The 18471-nt window shown below is 42.2% G+C and overlaps 1 protein-coding gene across 7 annotated transcripts in view; it reads right to left on the bottom strand.

The window, feature by feature from the left end:
- Window positions 1-6572: 6572 nt before the first annotated feature.
- ATP13A4 (ATPase 13A4) overlaps window positions 6573-18471 on the bottom strand; it is a 37363-nt gene continuing 25464 nt past the window's right edge. For 2 of the 7 annotated variants that reach the window (XM_059855463.1, XM_059855464.1), the window contains 12 exons: window positions 18057-18220; window positions 16910-17032; window positions 16189-16268; window positions 15247-15289; window positions 14542-14651; window positions 13599-13695; window positions 12771-12843; window positions 11343-11517; window positions 10705-10913; window positions 9674-9762; window positions 7547-7627; window positions 6573-7066 (listed from right to left, as the gene is read on the bottom strand). In XM_059855463.1, coding sequence (XP_059711446.1) covers window positions 6845-7066; window positions 7547-7627; window positions 9674-9762; window positions 10705-10913; window positions 11343-11517; window positions 12771-12843; window positions 13599-13695; window positions 14542-14651; window positions 15247-15289; window positions 16189-16268; window positions 16910-17032; window positions 18057-18220 — 1466 coding nt within the window. In that variant the 3' untranslated portion in view covers window positions 6573-6844. Of the gene's footprint in view, window positions 7067-7546; window positions 7628-9673; window positions 9763-10704; window positions 10914-11342; window positions 11518-12770; window positions 12844-13598; window positions 13696-14541; window positions 14652-15246; window positions 15290-16188; window positions 16269-16909; window positions 17033-18056; window positions 18221-18471 lie in introns of those variants that run through there. The other 5 variants (XM_059855467.1, XM_059855465.1, XM_059855466.1 and 2 more) reach the window with 5 other exon arrangements.

The following is an 18471-nucleotide window of genomic DNA, read 5'->3' as shown; positions in this document are numbered from 1 at the left end:
GAACCACTCCAGGCCAGGACATGGCAGAGAGAAGAGCAGCTCCTTTCCTTCTCTTGCCTCCTCCCATCCGTGGCACAATAGGTTCTGTACATTATGTATGAGGAGGTTGGGACACATTTTGTCCCTGAACCAAGTTTATGCCTTGCAGTGTCTTGATGTTTTGGGCTAACACTGACCTCTCTGCTCTGTGTGCTTGAGCTGAACTGCTGCAACAGCAGAATCCAAAAACTGAAAAAATACATATTCTGTCAAGTAACTCCATTTACTTATGTATACATTTCCACTTTCTACTCCTGAGACTACATAACTGCTACTTGTTTTTAATGTGGGTAAGAAAGTCTTATTACACAATGACAGTGTCCAAAAGCTTAAGAAACTGTGAATTACTCAAGCCACAGCTTTTCTCCCTCCTGCTGCAAACTACACCAATAAATAGTAAATAATTTGCTGTCAGAACAGATAGAGACACCTCCCTTTCAGAGAACCTTAGCATTTCCATCTCCAGAGCTGCATCTGAGAACATCCCTTCATTCACAGTACAGCTTCCATCAATCAGGAGAGCATCACAGGGGAGACAGAACCTTTTTCCACCTAAAAGAAATGTCTCTCCAGGGACTAAGTAACAAGATTCCTGTAGACCATACATACAAAAATGAACTTTACTTGTGCACAAGTTTTGGGTAGTTAATCTCAAGACATACACAGTATCAGTAATCTTCTCCGCTGTATTATTTTAAACCAGTGCTTCTTAGAAATAATACTGACTGAAAAACAACAGCTCAAAGATCAGCCCTTTAAACCTCTCTCTCCAAGTGAGCATGGGTGAGGAACTGAGGCTGGGAAAGAAAGCATACCTGGATGGGAGCCATGTGTCTAGACTCCTTGAAAACCACTCACAAACTGCTTGACAAGATTTTTGTGTGATCAGCCGACAGCAGAGCCAGGAAACAGGTCTTGGAAGGCCAGAATTGTTATTTAGTTCTTTGTTTGTGAAATTAAATTTCCAAGCTGTTCTAGACTCTTAAGACAAATTACTGGTTTCAACTGTTTAATGACAGATGCTGCAGATACAGATGCATCATTACTGCATCATAAAGGTTGTGTCCACACTTCTTGCTGCCCTGCCCACCTCACCTCCCTCTGCCCCATTCCTCCTTTGCTGTGCAATTCCAGATACATTTCAACATGTTAGTTTATCATAGAGGCTGGTGAGGAAAATAAGATGCAGGTGACTCACTCCTCTCTTGGTGTAGATGGTGACCTGAACTTTTGTTTTGCTCCTCAGTGAGGTGGTGCAGCTTGGGAGGCTGCTGTGGTTGGGAAAGTGACTGCAACGAGACACCAGTAGTCAACAAGAAACAGGAAGTTACAGTTCTGTGCTAGCAGCACAGAAACTGAATTCAGAGTTACCCAGGGAGGTGTCACACCACTCATTAAAAATTAGGAGTTCATTGAGTTAACACAGAACAAGCTGTGGTGGGAACATGGATCCAATTTTCTGTTTAATTCCAATTCATTCCTCTATATCTCCCTTGGCCTTCAAGGAGCAATTCCTGCTTCATGCCAGAGTCAGCACCCTTAAATGCAGCCTTGCTGGCTGCAGTCCCTTAGTAGAAGGTTTACTTGTGCTCAACAGTTGCAGGATATCAACAGAACCACCAAGTTGTAAAGACTGTCATTACAAAACTGCCATTGCAAGAAGAAATACAGAAATTCTAATTTAGCTGAGTGCCTGAGCTTGGACAGTTATTGCAATCTAATTAATACAACTGGATCTCCTGAGATAATGATGAAGTTAATTGTCATTGCAAGTCCATTAGACAGAATGCCTTATCTTGATTTAAAAATGGCAATTGCAAAACAATGGACACCAGTACTCTAAGTACAAAGATACACTGGCATCTCTGAGCACTTTTTCAGCGTGGGAGTGCTACTCATCCTACAGATATTGGAGATACAAAAATTTAATGTGCAGCCAACACACCTGTGCATGTAAAAGCCCCAGTTTTTCACATGGACTTTGCCGAGATCAGTGAGAGGCAGCAATATTCTCCTGGGCAGCACTCCACAGACAGAACTTCAGCTTCTCAAGGAACCTCTCAAAAGGTTGAATGTTGCCCTTGCAATATTGCCCTGAATTCAGTAATTTAGCTCAGGATCAATTATTTTAGCAGTGAATTTGGAGGCAACATAAGTTGTGCCTGGCTCCAAGCAGCACGTGATCTTGACAAACAGGTCAGTGCACCTCAGAGCTGCCATCCCTTCACTCCCTCCACCACCTCTAATCACACCATGCCATTTTCAGGAATTGCAATTCTCAGTGTTGACCTCTAAGCCTTATGTCTTCCTAAATATTAATAAAACATTTATCAGGAGTCAGGAATCCCCTTGCCTGGCTGGCGATGCTGTGCCGGGGGCAGATCAGGACAGGGTTGTTCCTCCTGGCTAGGGAACAGCTTATCAGCTTACACATGCCTGCAGCTAGAAAATGTTGGCAGACAATTCTCTTTGGCAGCAACTGTGTTGGAAACCAAAAGTCAGACTTTGTTTGTTACATGTTTGTAACTTTTTTTGTCACGACTGTAAGTCATGTGATTTCCCAGCAGAGCCATCTAATAGAGGCAGCATTTCTGATGTATGTAGCTACTACTCAGGACACAGTACCCAAATATGGGGGAGGGAGAAGACTGAGTTAGCATGAAAGTCTTTGATATTTTATGATTTAAGAAAGTCACTGTAAATATGATATTTATTTGGAAAAAAGAAAACCTAATGGTCTCTGAGGTCAGCAGTAATCAGCCTTAGACTACAGCTAAAATAATAGTTTGATTTTCTTGTACTTGCATACTTTTAGCTACTCTACATTCTGTCAGCCTTAAAACAACATCTCTCACTTTTATATTTTATGTTAAAACAGGCCACAAGCCCCACAGATATCGGAGAGCATAATTTTTATTATTGTGGTACCTAACTAACAGCAAAAGTTTTAGATTATGTTTTTTGGAGATTTACTCACCTCTGGGATTCTCTGAAGTAGTGACAGACTATTCTGGAGAGCTAGTGGAACTAAAATAGCCATTGAAAGTGTTTTCTGCATAAAGATTGGAACTGAAATGAATTATTCATCTGACAAATTTGGTCCCTCATTGAAAATTTAATGCATTCTTCGACATTCACTAGAACAAAGAGAAAGACGCTAAATCAGGGTGCCAGCCCTTGGACATTGAAGTTGTATCTGGACTGAACTACCACAAGCTTATGAGGACCAGTCTGCCTCCAGGCACTACCATTAGTATTTCAAACATGAGGTTTCAGCCTCGGATGGAACTGCAAAGTTCAAATTAAATAAACTTTTCAGAGTGCCACACTGGAGTTCTCTTCAAAACCTCTCTCCAGAGGGCACTGAAAGGTTGGTAACATCAAAACTAACCCATTTCAAGAGCCCTGGAATTTTCATGAATTTTGTAGGGTTTCAAACACACTTCAGTAAAAGTTCAGGCACATACTAGTTTAGAGTCCCAGCATTCATAGGTGTCTCCCATTTTAAGGACACTCATGCAGCACCCACAGCCCAGTGAAGTGAACACAGATGGCATGACAATATCCTGTATACAGAAACACATGCCTGGAATTTCTATATGCAAACTCATCAAGTAACTATCCATAACTCTTCCCCCTCTTATCCACAAGATGTATTTGTTTTGTCCTCTGTAGAGGAAGATCAGTCCTACAGTATTTCCTTATTTTTGCAGGAAAAAACATCCTATGTCTTTGTCATGGGAAAAAAGGAAGTTATGAGGTGAAAAAAACAATTAAAAATAGCAATTTTGCAAATATTTCCCTCTGCTCTAAAACACACTTGTGCTTTACTCTGCTGTTGAGGCCACAAGCAAGCCCAGTAGCAGCATTTCTCTGGTTATTTTTAGTTTCTGGACTACTAAACCAAGGCTGTTAAAGAGGAACGAGTGTGCCTTAGCCAGACTAAAATAAAGATCATTAGCAAGAGCCTCCATGAAGGGGCAGTTATGATTTGGCTGTGGTTCCAGCAGCTGCAAAAAGCACAAGCACTCCAGGTCTGTGTTGCTGCTCAGTCAGGAGGCAAGCTGTCCCTGTCCACAGGAAAAGTTCTGTCAGGAATGAGGGCCAACAGGAGAGGAGAAGGACATCAGTTTTGACAGTAATGCTCTCCAAGAAGTGACACAGCCACCATGAGGGAAATATTTAGCTGTTACAAGCATGCAGCACCTCCTTAGTTTCCCATCATTTCCTGCAACCTTCTGCCAGGAATGTGTGCTAATAGCCAAAAAAGAGGTTCACCAGCTCTCCACCATGGATTATGTCCGTGAAGTATCAGCCACCCCATTCCATAGCACCCAGGTGAAAACTTCATAACTGTCCCCCCGAGTGCTGGCCTGACTCTCTGACCTCTTTGAAAAGGAGCAGAGGTGATTACAGTGCTTAGAGTGGCAGAGGTTAAATATTACCTGGCATCTGAATTCTGCTCTCCTACAGGTAAGGCTGTATTTCAGCAGCAGGCAAGCAGTTCTTTATCTCCTCAACCCAACAATTACCACAGGCTTACCAAGACTCGATACTTTCATATTGTCAGTGATATCTAAACATAAGTCACATGCCTGGTCTGCAATGCTACTGCTGCTGTCACTGTATCACATGCAGCAACATATTAGTTTTGTCAGGGAGTTTGTAACAGGACAGTGAATTTTGTCTTCAGAAAAATGTTACAGTACCTAAAAGACAGGATGTCAGGAGAACCTCCACTAAACCTGCTCTTTGGTGCCTCCAGCTGTAAGGAATGCAGAGGGCATGCAGAAGGCGTCTAGCCTTCCCCTTCCAGGGCCTTCTGCTGTGAATGGGAACCCATGAAAACTTTGGAGACACTTCTAGGAATTAATATGGAATATTTCTAGTTTGGGTCAAGTTGTGTGGCTTTGTGACAGGCATTTGCCATTAGGTAAACTACTGTAGGTAGGAAGGTATTTACTCCTTTTGCTTATGTCAAACTTGTCAAAAACAGATGATAAAATTGCTTTGAGTCAAATAAATGTTTTTTTCAAGTTGAAATATTGTTTGGTTAAGTTTGTTGGGTATTTTCATTTTCTACTTAGCTATTATTTCTTTATTTTCTTAGTTATTTTTAGGTTCAGACTAGATTATTTCCAGACTCTACTCTGGTACAGGTATGTTGACTCAAAATAACTAATGATTTCTTCTGATTTGCTCTATGTTTCCCAAGCTGATTTTTAAATCTAAAAACCAAATTAGTCTTTCCCATGATTCCCAGCTTGCCTGTTTCCTGGCTTTGTGTGGCAGTGTTCTGGCACACAATGGTGGGAAAATACAATTTTAATATAGTAATAAAGTGCTTCTCAGCTCCACCCAATAAAAACATGGGTTAGCTCCAACAGTGGAAAACAAACTCTGAAGTCAACTCAAAAGGCACAGCTCCCCTGCACATCTTATCCAAGGAAGGAAGTGTTCCTCTTGGTCCAAAGCCCTTCTGATTGACTATCTTGTTGTTTTATCCAGCTGGGGACCAAAATTGCCAAATACAGTGAGGAGAAAGGCAGATTAACATCAGTGGGCTAAGAGAGTATGTGCAGGTAGGAGATGCTTTTTTTCTTAGAAGGTAACACTTGTGGGAATGTGCAGTGTTGTTGTATTTATGTATGGCAAATACAGCACAGCAAAGTGAGTAAAGTTCTCCATCAAAGGTTAATAGATGAGGGATATGAGCTGATGATTGAATTGCCTCTACAATTATGGAGAAACCAGAGACTAAACCTCAGATGGTTCTACTTAAGAGCATGCCACATAATTTTTAAAAAATTATTTTGAGGCCTAGCTAACTCCACATCTTATATTTCAGGCCTTAGGTCCTGGAGGTTAATAACCTACTTAATATTTGATTCTTTTGGCACAGGTAAAACTGATGCCAGCAGGCAGCCCAGCTGTGCAGAACCTGCCCTGGTAAAGAAAGCTCACATCACAAGGGACAGCATGTCCTTGAAGGATCATAATTTGTAATTAATACATTCCATTCTACAGTTTAATGGCTAACCTGAAAAAAATACCTCCTGCCAAAAAAAAAAAAATGAAATCATTCTACTTAGCAGGTCAACCATTTTTTACCCATAAAATGCAAATATCACTTGCTAAAAACTAAGAGGGCAAACAGATTTCCTGGTAGCAGTGAGCTAGCAAGGGAGTGCTTCTTGCTCCCATCATGGGAAAAGCACAACGGTGCTGGGAGTGGACACTTCCAGAAAGCTTTGGCTGTTTGCAGATCATTTCAGCTTTGGAAGCCAAGTACTGCCAGAAGGGTTAAAACCTCCAAAAAAAAGCAAGACACTGAGTAGCAGTATCTGAAACTCCAGGAGGAATCCCAGGGATGCCTATGCTCAGCAGCCTCTATCAGAAGTTCTAATTGTTTTCCCAAAGGGGAACTGCCCAGGGGAGTGCTGCTATTGCAATTAGCTACTTTTCATCTGGAGCATCTCCCACCCTTAGGGACTGCATAATGCAGTTCAACAGAGAGACACAGCAATAGGGTGTTTCATCCACAAATACTTTACCAATTCTCAGCAAGGTGTTTGATTTACAGCTGGCAGCCATTTGTATATGGGCAAAGGGACGGAGGAAACATCATTGTGGCTTTATGCTACTGCAGAAGATTTCGTGCTTCCAGTTAATTTAGATGTAAGCCAGAGCTGGTTACTCCTAGAATGGGAGAGCAGTAATGAGTCAGCCCTTTCTCTTTTTAAGCCACTGAGTCTTTTTAAGTTCAAATTCAATTATCCTGGACATGTGTCCACTGCAGTTTCCTTCAGAGTGAGTCCTCACTGCTGTCAAATGTTGGATTGCTATGGCCTCCCATATTTCCTTCCACTGTTACTGCCACAGAGTCTGAGAAGAAGGTTTCATTCAGAGGTGGCCAGGCTGAGTCCTGCTCCAACACGTGCTGCAGCCTCTTGTAGTGGCTCTTGGAGTGGTACTGGAATGTCTTTTTCAGAAGCAGCCACAGGGGTCTGTTCTCAATGACAGCTTCCTGTAAAGGTAAAAGCAAAAATAGGGTTTAAGAGGACCTGGACAGCCATTTACTCTTCATCCAGAGTACAAACGTGGGGCAAACAGTGGAGACCCAGATCTCCCACCTGCCCTGCTCATCCATGTCCCTTAAATAGCCTTTTAATGGCCACATTTCATACCAGCTCCACCAGAGAACTGTGACCAGTTCCTCCTAAGAGTCTTCAGGATCTGAGCAGAGAACACCACAGACTGCCCATATTTTTCTAACCTGGGGCAGGGTTTCCACTCACGAGAGAAAAGAAAAGGTGGCTATGCCTTGCATTCCCTTATCATTCAGATGGAGTGCTTTAAGAAAAGGGAGCAATGATGAGGTAGCAGCAATTACTCCTGTTTTACTAGATATTCCCAAACTGAGCTGAGGAGGAGGGAGAAAGAGCAAGAGTTGACAATTTTATCCCTCCAATAGTGCTGACCAGCACACCCAAGGATGCACACTCACCTCGACAAGGAAGGACACAGCCAGTGTGACTGCAAGCATTCCCACCATGGAGATTCGCCATGAGGTAGGGGTGCAAACGAGCTGGGGAAAAGCAGGAGAAGCTATTCAGCAATGAATGCACAGTAAACACTGGTGGGCACTTGTGCAATAGAAGACAGAATCATTTAGGCTGGGAAAAATCCTACAGGTCATTAAGCCAAACCATAAGCCTGGCCAAGACCACTGCAGTGCCACAACTACACTTCTTTTAAATACTTCCAGGGATGGTGGCTCAACCACTTCCCTGAGCAGTCTGTTCCAGTCTGCAACCCTTTCAGTTAAACATTTTCCTTAATCTCTAGTCTAAATTTTCCTTGGCACAACCTGAGGCCATTTCCTCTCTATCACTTGTTACATGGGAGAAAAAAAGTGACACCCACCTTGCTACAACCTCCTGTCAGGTAACTGTAGAATTAAGATCTCCCCTGTCCCTCCTTTTCCTAAGACTAAACAAACACAGCTCCTTCAGCCGCTCCTTACATGACTTATGTTCCAGATCTTCAGCAGCTTCATGTCATAAAAAGCCAAACTCCCAAACTGGCTTACCCTGCTGATGAGCTAATACTGCTATTTGTCTTGAGGAATTACTGATAAAGATGTTTTTGAATCTATGATTCAGTAGAGAAAACCATTCTTTAGAACATCAAGAGGAAAAAAATCTAACTGCCTTTTTACTTTCTAATATTAAGAAATAGTTCAAACTGAGTATTTCAGCCCCAAACCCAGTTCCAGCTTCCCAGAGATGGGGCTGGCTTTCTTTCTGCTTTTGGAGATGCAGCTCAGATCCACAATTTGGATCAGCAGTTTCTCCAGGGCTAGGCTATTGCAGAGGTTTTTATTGCTACTCCCTCATTTTCTCTTCTCAGTGATTCCAGTGAATTCCCTCCAGACTTCTTGCACTGGGAGTTTTGCAGTTCTCCCCAAATGGGTTTTATCCCCTTGCAGCTGCAGTGCTGAAAAATGTCCTGTGCCACCACAGTCCACAGCAGGACGATGACTTGCTTTCAAGTGCCATCTCGTGGCAGGTTCTCTAACTGGGTTTGCCTGCTGAGACGAGCTCTGCAAATAGTTACAGGCAAGAGTGATAAGTGGACTGTTTGACATGTAAAATCGAGACTCGGACTCTTTGACTATCTTTCTTTTTACAAATTCTATTAATCCCATGTCTAAACTAACTTGCTAACTGACATGCAAACATACAGGACTGGAAGCTGCATTCTGTTCAGCACTTGTGACTCAAAGCCACTGCTCTGATTGCAAATGTACAGAAAAAATAGCTGCATGGTGCTTTTCATGTTTTGTTCCTGTGACTCCTACAGCAAGACTGAGAGAGTGTCACAGTAGAGGAGGTTAACATCTCCCAGCCTCAACATAGTAATTGTCAGCTCCACTGACAACTCTGTCCTTCAGCTGATGTAGATCTTATCCTGCTCTCACGTTTGCATAAGACAACTCCCAGCTTGCATTCTGCCAGACGACATAAGTCAAGCCTTATTGGTATTTATTAATCAAGACTCCAGACAGATGCTCTCTTGCCATGGCAGCTCCACTATCCTTTCCCTACAATTGTTCTAAACCCAAATCCTGCTTTGGGAAACTGCAGGCTACCTAAAATTTAAACAGGGAGCCTGAAAAATTTGGGACTGGAACTGAGAGCTGCTCTGAGTGCCAACTGGCAGATTTTGGCAAGAGGACCTTTGTTCTGAGTAGCACAGCTTGAGAAACACAAGAACATGGTGCTTTATTTTAAACTCACAGGGCCCAGCCCTGTTCTGCTCCTGGCTTCACAAGCCACCAACATACCACACAAAAGCTTAGTGATGCTATCTTCTGTTGCTTGGACAATGTGCTGAAACAATCAAAATTACATATGTAGCTGTCCCACTGAATGCACAGATACTGCTTTGGAGTCACTGTATTTCCAGAAGTTTCTACAATCCCATAATCTAAAATCCACCTCTTTAAATATCATTTGTTTTTAGAGATGCCATGCTTCCCTGCAAAATCTGTGCCTTTTGTTAAAACAATCCCAGTGTGCTTATAATGGACTGGCAGTAGGAACAAAATCCCCTTTGGAACAATACTCACATCCATCTTGGAGTAGAGATCATCAATGTCAGCAAACATCAAGAAGAGGCAAATGCCCAGCTGCCCTATGAGCACCAGTATGAACACATCTGAAGGGATAAGAACAAAGAAAGGAACCCACAGGTTTATGAGCATTCTTAGCTGTTTGCCTTTACTGTAGAAGATTGTAATAATTTTCTGTGTTACGCAGTCATCAAAAGAATCCATGAGATATAAAGGAATTTTCAGCAAGAGAAAAATCAACAGAGTAAAATCCCAGGTTTAATAAATCAAGTGGATATACACAAGTGTGGGATAAGCATTGTAGCCACAGATTTAAAACACCAAATGGGTCTTTTGAACAATTCATTTGACCTTCTATATCTGAGAAGATTTATAGCCTTCCAATGAGTCTCTCTCTGATCACAGTATATTCTGTGATTCAGAAAAATGGCCAGGATATAGTCTTGATCTTCTTAATACGATTAGGAATGCTGCCTTCAACTTCAGTGATGTCAAGACTTAGGTCTTGATCAGGATCTAAAGAGTCTAAGTAATGAAGAACCTATTGCCTTCTCCATCTGTAGGTAAATGTTCCAATGATAAGTAAATTAATTTTCTCTTCAGCTGGCATGCACCAAACTTTGTCCTCCACCCACTCATTTGTGTTTTGCCTTGTTCTGGGAGACTGATGACTCACTTTTATGCTCTCTACAAGGAATTTCCCCTCCTCACTATTACTATACTGAAACATCAAAGCTATGAAACCTGCTGCAGTATTTTAACTCTTCAGTAAAAATAATAAAAAAGAGCTAAAGAGAGTTTTGTGTAAGAGCATGCTGCAGTATTTGTACCAAAGAGTAAAAAGAACAGCTCTTCCACTGCATCTTTTGGAACTGTCATAAACACATGTGCTCATCTTCCCTTCACATGACAGTCTCTCTCCTGATTGTTTGGCTGACATAATTTTGGTCAAGTTTAATTTTTCCCTATTAAGCTGACCTCCTTATATAAGTTGACTTCTATATCATCTCTTCTCTCCCCATACTTACAGTTGGTGTAGATGGGTTGCCTGAAAGGCTTTCCCTTGGAAAACACTAGTGCTACAATGAGGCAATTGATGGTACTCAGCAGCCACACTGTGGTGTTTTCATAGCTCCTGTAGCCATTGTCTGTTTGCTCATGGGCTCCATCTCTCACCCCGGGGAGCCCCAGGCTGGAGGATGAATTCCTCTCACGGTTGTTCACTGACAGGCAGGCACTGAAAAAGAGTGTCACACTGCTCAGGGAATGATCATTGTCCTGGGTATTTCCCCCAGCTTCCACTATTAACTATCAGGAATCCTCCCTCCCAGCCGTGGTATAGGGTATTGGCAATGCCCACAATCTCACCACTGGTTGAGCTTGCTGAACTTGTTCGAGCTTGAGCTCAGACCTGGTCTCTCCTGCAATCAAATCCTCCTCTCTGTGCTCAGCAGAAGCATTCTCACCACATGAACTGTGCGTGGCAGGTTGCTGGAGAGCTTAGGGACCTCAGGCAACCCTGCCTTAAGTGTTTGCACCCTGTGGGCAGCACGGGGTCTGCTGCAGCTGCTCATCAGACCTGCAGTTCAGCTGATCAATAGTTTCACACAGAACTGCCCCACTAGGTCAACCCTGTGGTATCCAGAGTCCCAGAAAGGGGTCCTACCTGTGGATATCGGTCTGGGAATACCAAGGCTGCTCCTGGACCACCACAAACCCGAAGATCTGCATGCTGAGGCTGAAGAGGGTGTTAAGCACAACAGAGAGCAGCAATGGGGGTGAGATGAGCTGGCTTGGAGGCCTGTAGGGGACCAGCTTTGGATAGGCTCGTGTGAAACTCACTGAAATATGCACAGATGTGTTTACTAGTGTGTCCAAAATACAAGCAGTGATGCTGTGTAATACTGACTGTATCACTGGCACTTTTGCAGTCTGTAATATTCTTAATAAAACATACAAAGATTGTATCAAGTACAAAACACAGAGTTGTTTTCTCACAAAATCATATTGACCCAGAAGAGATTAACCAATGTCATCTATCATGAGGTATTTTTGAAAAATAAAATGTTGGCTTTTTATTTTATTTGGCTACTGTCAGACCCAAGATTATGAACATATACTTGTGCTTTTCTCTTTCTGTCACTTGTCAGCTGTGGCTTGGGATTTTTTGCTGCCCATGTTCTGTTCATCCTCCTGAACTAAACACCTAACCAGGTTATTTGAGCTGGAGAAGGACAGCATTACCTGACACAACAGGTTTTCCTCTGTTCTTAGGTTTAACAAAATTATCCAGACTTTGAGTAGAAGAGTTATGCACAAAGCTTTGATGCAATTCCAGATAAATTACTTACAGCAATGTAGCTTTTGGCACACAGTGTTGTTGTGGCTGACCTTTTAAGTCTTGATTTCATCAAAGTCTTTTCCTGTTGTCTGTGTTCCAGCAAGGATGGAACATACCAGGATGTGGTTTTGCTATATGCTTATCATGGCCCTATCTTTGCCATTCCTGCTTCCAAAGCTTTCTTTGTACTTATTCTGTCTCAATAAAATTGTCTTTCTGCCTCAGCACTGGTTTCCCCTCTTATTCTTGGCTTACAGCTCCCTGCTCTGTAGTGTCTGACATCTGTCATTTCTTTCTTCTCAATTTTCACCTCTCTTTTTTTTCAGGGCTCTGGTTTACACAGCTTCAAATGTGAGCTGGACTCATAAAAGCTAATCCCTACTTTTTCATTTGGGCATGGAGCCAGGTGTCTTCTTAATCTGCCTTCCCAAGTCAACAGGAAGCCTGAACAGACTTTCTACTGCACTTGGCGTGGGTTTATTCTTTGGTCCTAAAGACAGCAGCCCAGTTAGCAACAACCTACACACCCAGCAAATGCACCACTAAGTACTTCCCATATTTAGGGCTTTTCTCAAACAAGACCCTTCTTCGACTAATCCAAACATCCTGTATTCTACATAGAGGATGCTTAGTCTGCAGAAAGCTTGGCCTCCTTTTTCTTCCTTTCTCTAGCTACAATTATGTGTTTACAAGGAGGAGAAAAATATTTGAGATCATTCTCTCATTAATACATAGGATGACTAAGGGGCTTACTTGTCACACCAATTATGGTGGTAATAGCCAGATCTTGGAACAAAAATTGGTAATTCCCAAAGGAGTTTAGTTGCTGAAAAGAGGAAAACAAAGAAAAAAAAAATCACAAATCAGACATTTGCCATGGGCATGTTTATATTGTCTCCAGAAAGCCATATTATATCCATGGATCTCCTACTCTGCCTGTTCTGAAATGCTGCTCTGCTGTTTGTTCTGAAAAGCTGCTATGCACATAAGGAGACCACACATTTCACCACCCTACCAATAGGTTCCTCACCATTGGGCCTGCGGTGAATATTCTCATTTTGCACATTGTTTGGACTAACTACACTTTCAGTTCACTTCAGGCAATAAAAGAGAAGAATATTTGAAGAGACTGCTTTCTCACTGCTGGGTTACTTCTGAACACAAAACCCTCCTCTCCATCTGGGAAAAAGCCATGCAAAAGTGGTTTAAGGCACTCCAGGGGATTTGCTTACTGTCAAGTTAATTCATGCTTTAAATGCTGAATAAATGTAACAGCATATGCTTACACCAGATTCTTCCTTTTCACAGACATATGCCCTCATCCAAACACCATTCAGTATCTCAGCTTTCTTTCAGCCCAGCTTGGATCTCGAGCCCTCTGGCTGAAGTTAGTGGGAAGAATCTTGCCAGTTTTCTACTGGAGGGCCATATGATCAGGGCCATATGATCACACCACAGAAGCTTGCAGCTCAGGTAAAGGTAAATCTCCATCTCCCAGTCTCATGTGGCTTTTATGCCCTATTTCTCCTACAAGGAAATAGTAGCTTATCCACTTCCAGCCAATGTGTTCCCAATACACACCCAGTAAAGCAGGAGAACACCAAGGTACTGAATTATGCTGTACAGTGCCATGTACTTGAACATGCAGAAGGAAGTGACAAGAGCAGCACGGCCTTCCCTGTGTGAAGACATAAATAAAGTACAGCAGTTAGGTGGTGGGTCTGTCCTGGTGCCAGTTCTCCCAAAAGGCTGTTGAAAAACAAGGCACGTGTCACAAGCAGAGAGGCCTTTACCACTACCTCGCTGGGAGGTAAAATAAATAAATCTGCCCTAAATGAAAGTAAAATCTTCATATGCAGAGATCTTGTTCAATGAAAGGGGCTTGATTCTTGTCACCTGTGTTCTGTAGACTACAATTTACCCCAGCAACTTTTTCTGCTGACATTAATAGTGTAGGTAGCAAACTCTGTATGAGGAAAAACTTACAAAGCCAAGCAGCTGCTCAGTGAGTTCAGAACTAACAAGTCCTCTCCTCCTACAGTGAACATACAATATCCAGTCAGGATAGTGCTCTCTCCCTGGCTACTCAAATGCCCCAGTAAGGAAAATCAGGATCCTGGTATAATAGATGCCTGGCATAATAGATTTTAGGTCCTACCTCTGATACCCTATGCCATATTTTACCCACATAGGGTATCACAGGTAGGACCTAAAATTCATTTACAGGTTGGCTGGTGGACATTTGTTTCAGCTTCATGGAACGTTGTTAATTTTGTTATTTCTTTTGCATTTAAAATACTTTTGATGACATAAAGCTCAACTGTAAATGTCTTTCTCTTGTGATAATTAATGTATCTTAAAGGAATATCAGATAGGGACTAGGCAAATGGCAATTTTAAGGTCAAATACATTTTTTTTTCTCTAGATATGCATATTGTAACTTGATGGGAACACCCAAGACTAATGTTTGAGAGGAATGGAAACTTCCTTCTTTATGAAATAGGAAAGAAACCCCCATGCCTACCTGATTAGCTCTGGAACACAGGCTATGCTGGGTGTTCGGGATGTGAAAGGTGAAGCCACAGATGCCTCCTGCTCCGACAGGGATATCCCTGCATGTGCCACTTTCAAAGCCTGAAAGGCACATTCCTCCTCAGTGCTCACCAGGAAGACACTGCAGTCAGCCAAGACACATGTCAGCCAAGCAGTGACCCCTTATTACAGGATGTGTTCTGTGACAGCAGTCCCTCTCCACTCCCTGGGTGGGCTCCACACTGAGGGTTCCTCCAGTGGGATGCCAGGTCCAGGGAAAGAATGGGGATGAGAGCATGGGAAAGTTCATTTTCCACAGACCCCACAGCCACCCACTACCTGCTGCAGAAGACACGTTTGGCTCTGCCTCCTTTTTTAGCACTTGTCTGTTCCCATTCTTTATGCAGCTAGTCTGGGTTCTCTGCTTGCTCCCCCCAGGAGAATCTTCTGGTGGTTTTTGCAAGGAAAATGAACCAGTCTTTGAAATAACAAAGTGCAAAAATCCCTGCCTAGGACAGCCCTTACATGGTAAGGACCACACAGTGGGATCAGGTCTAAATCAATACTGGTGATAGTACAGCTGCTCTGTGAATAAGTGGTACACTCCCATCTCCAGCATGTGCTCAGTTTGGAATATTCTACTGGCATTGCATCAATTTTTCATTTTTAAAATATACTGTAAAAAAATTTCACTTACCCCACAGTCATTGGCTCCATCTCCACACATGCCCACAAAGTAACTAAAAAATAAAGTGATAAGGCAAATGAGGAATCAGACCCTGCTCCATGCAAGTCATTTATGCAAGTCATACAAGATTTTTGTTAAAAGCCTTTCTGGAAAGTTAAAGCCTGTCTGGCCAGACAGCAGTTGAGGTGCTCACAACTGCACACACCAGGTTGATAATCTGAAATGCCCTGAAGCTCACCTTGCTCTAGGACAAGGCCTGGGGCTAGCTACATGAAATAAGGGTGAGGGTCTTCAAAAGACTTGGGAAACAGCTGAACAGCAGGCAACAAGATGCTTGTGATTCAGGAATATCACTCTCTCTCTCTCTCTCTCTCTCTCTCTCTCTCTCTCTCTCTCTCTCTCTCTCTCTCTCTCTCTCTCTCTCTCTCTCTCTCTCTCTCTCTCTCTCTCTCTCTCTATATATATATATATATATGTATGTATGTATGTATGTATGTATGTATGTATGTATGTATGTATGTATTTTTTTTTATATCACTGTGACTGTGAACAATCCAGACTGCCCTGGCACATTTTCTAACCCATCACATTGAGCCAGCAGTAGCACAGTAAAAAGACAGCAAGCTCAGAGAATCTGCAGTTCTGGGAGAGATTCTTATAAATGTTGGGGAGACAAGTGTCAATCCTTCAGGCCCAGAGAGAGGTAAAGATGAAGGATGATATGAACAAACAAAATCCAGGACCATGGAAGTATTTGATCTTTGACAGGTTGCCAAACCAGAATTGAGTTCAGTGTGTCTTTTTTGGAATTTAATTGCCAACTTGCAGACGTGAGAGGTTTCAGTTTTGTGCAGCTCCATGAAACTCTATGCTAGACAAAAGCTAGCTCTTACTAGACTCTTTACAAGCCTGTAAATTCAACAAATGCTTTCATATTCATTAGGAACTTACTCCAGCTTTTGAAACTCTTCTACAAGACTGGATTTCTGACTAGGAGACATTCTAGCAAAAACTGTTCCATTCAGCAAGAGCTGTAAGGAGAAAAACAGGAAATTATTTTTAAAACACTTGAAGTAAGTGATTTCAGTAGTAATCTGAATTAAAATCACCAAATATCACATTTATAAACAACTGATTCTACACTCTGAAAGGAGGAAAAGGCTGATGATCAAAGATAAAGGGGATCTTAAAAAATATTTAGAAAAAGTAACAAGGACAATAAGGACAAGAGACCTGGTATGCCATTTGAGTTACCTGATGAATGCTGATTGCCAGGCAAGGAATTAGAAGAAGAGAATTCATGAGACTGTCCTGTCCATTGAACAGACTAGCTATGCTGAATTGCACCATGTGTAATATCACATTTTCTCCTGTTTCCCAAAACAGGTCAGAGTCACTGCTGTGCGAGGGGTAGGGATATGGGCACAAATGTTTCAAATCATGTCCTCACAGCTTAAGGCATGCCTGCTCCTCTCATGTGCAGAGAAAAATACAGGGATTTTCAGATCCTTCCCCATATAATAGTATCAGAGATTCATCCAGCCTATAAGTATTTCAGGGTTATAATTGTTCCCAAAGATGTCCTGATACAGATCTCTTCAGCTAATTGTAGCGGGACAATTCATATCTCCTGAATGGCAAGGGTATTCCAGTTACATAATCCAGAGCTCACCTTTGGAAGTAAGTGCCTGAAATGGTCTGCTACAATTTGGTAAGATTTTCCACTCATGGCAAAATGATACTGGCCTGATCCCAATGCCAGCCTGACTCCTGGCTCAGTCTGACTGTCATCCTCCTATAAAATGAGACAGAATGAGTGCTGTGCCCAGGCCCTGAAAAGCTACTCCGCGTTCACACAGACACTACTACAGACAAAGTAAAGGGCATCCCGTGAAGAGGGTACTTTTGAAGGCTCTGGGAAACTTGGATTCAAGGCCCATGGCCTTTGCTTGGATTTGTAAAGGTTGTAAAGGAATTGAGGCATATAACACCAGTAATTTCAGTGTTAACTGGGTTTTCACTGCATGAGTTCTATCAAATGGATTGTTGCATTTGGTAGAATTCATGCAACAGTGCCAATCTGGTGGGCTGCACTGGAAATGAGAAGGTTCAAAGACAGCAGATGTGCACCACATCTAAGGAAGTCTTTGTGCAGTGAAACACAAGACAGAAGTTGCTCAGGCTGAGGAACCACTGCAGATATTCCCTGCCATCTGCCTGGCTCTGTACTTCCCAGAGAAGGGTCAGCACCCTCAGACTAACTCTTCAGGGAGAAAGTAACTGGTCTTTTTCCCTGCTTCTCTGTGGAGATGCTTGATGAAATAAATTCCTTAGCCTGGCTTGCCTATGATTCACTGTGTATATGCAACTTCTCAACAGTGGGTCCGTGTTTGAATTCTGCAGGTATGGGAAAGTGCTAACACTGTCCCTGCTTGAACAGGGCTGGTTCATTCAATGCAGCTCCACAGATTTTAAGTCTACATCTATGCCATCACATTTGTCTTGCAGGAAAAACAAGCATTTAAACTGGCATCAGCTAAGCATGAGGGCTACAGACAAATCTTTCTGATATTTCTGCAAAGCTGGTCTCAAACCCAGATAGGCAGTTAGCAAAAATGTGCTCACAGGATAAAATGCTAGCAAGCAAGCTCTAGGGGAGCACATTTTTGTAAAGATTCCCTCTCATAAACACTTTTCTAGCACATATTCTGCTGGTGGATGGCAGTTCTCTGTTATGCTACCATAATCCCACTCCTTGTTTAAAGCATTCCATCCCAGTTTGTTTTCCTGCTGCACAAACCTGCTTCTGATATGCTCACCAGGCTTCTGTAGTCTTCAGTTTTGTTTTCTTCTAGGGATTTCCAGGTTATAGATGCTGAAAAAGATCCAGGCACTTTGTTTGCTTCCACAAGAATCACTCTGTGTGTTGGAGCTATCATGCCAGCACTTTTGGCAACTGTTATAGCTGTCTGAATGTTGTCCCCTACAAAAATCAAAGGAAGTGTTATCTAAACATTTCTGCAGTGAGGAATTGTTCATTCATTAGCCTGAATTCTGAGTTTTCAAATATATCCAGAAGAATTACTCAAATTTCAGTGTCTGTGCATAAGAAAGTTTTTAAAAAAGATTAAAACTTTGCAGATAAGGTTTGTCTCAATCAATAAACATATTTTCATTTGAAAAAGAAACATTTTGATTTGGACATGAAGTATTTTCATATTCAGCTTGAAGAAA

This window comes from Haemorhous mexicanus, chromosome 10 (assembly GCF_027477595.1).
Source record: "Haemorhous mexicanus isolate bHaeMex1 chromosome 10, bHaeMex1.pri, whole genome shotgun sequence".
Classification (NCBI taxonomy): Eukaryota; Metazoa; Chordata; class Aves; order Passeriformes; family Fringillidae; genus Haemorhous; species Haemorhous mexicanus.
Note: the sequence above shows the minus strand (reverse complement) of the source record. Positions and strands in the feature narration are given on the sequence as shown.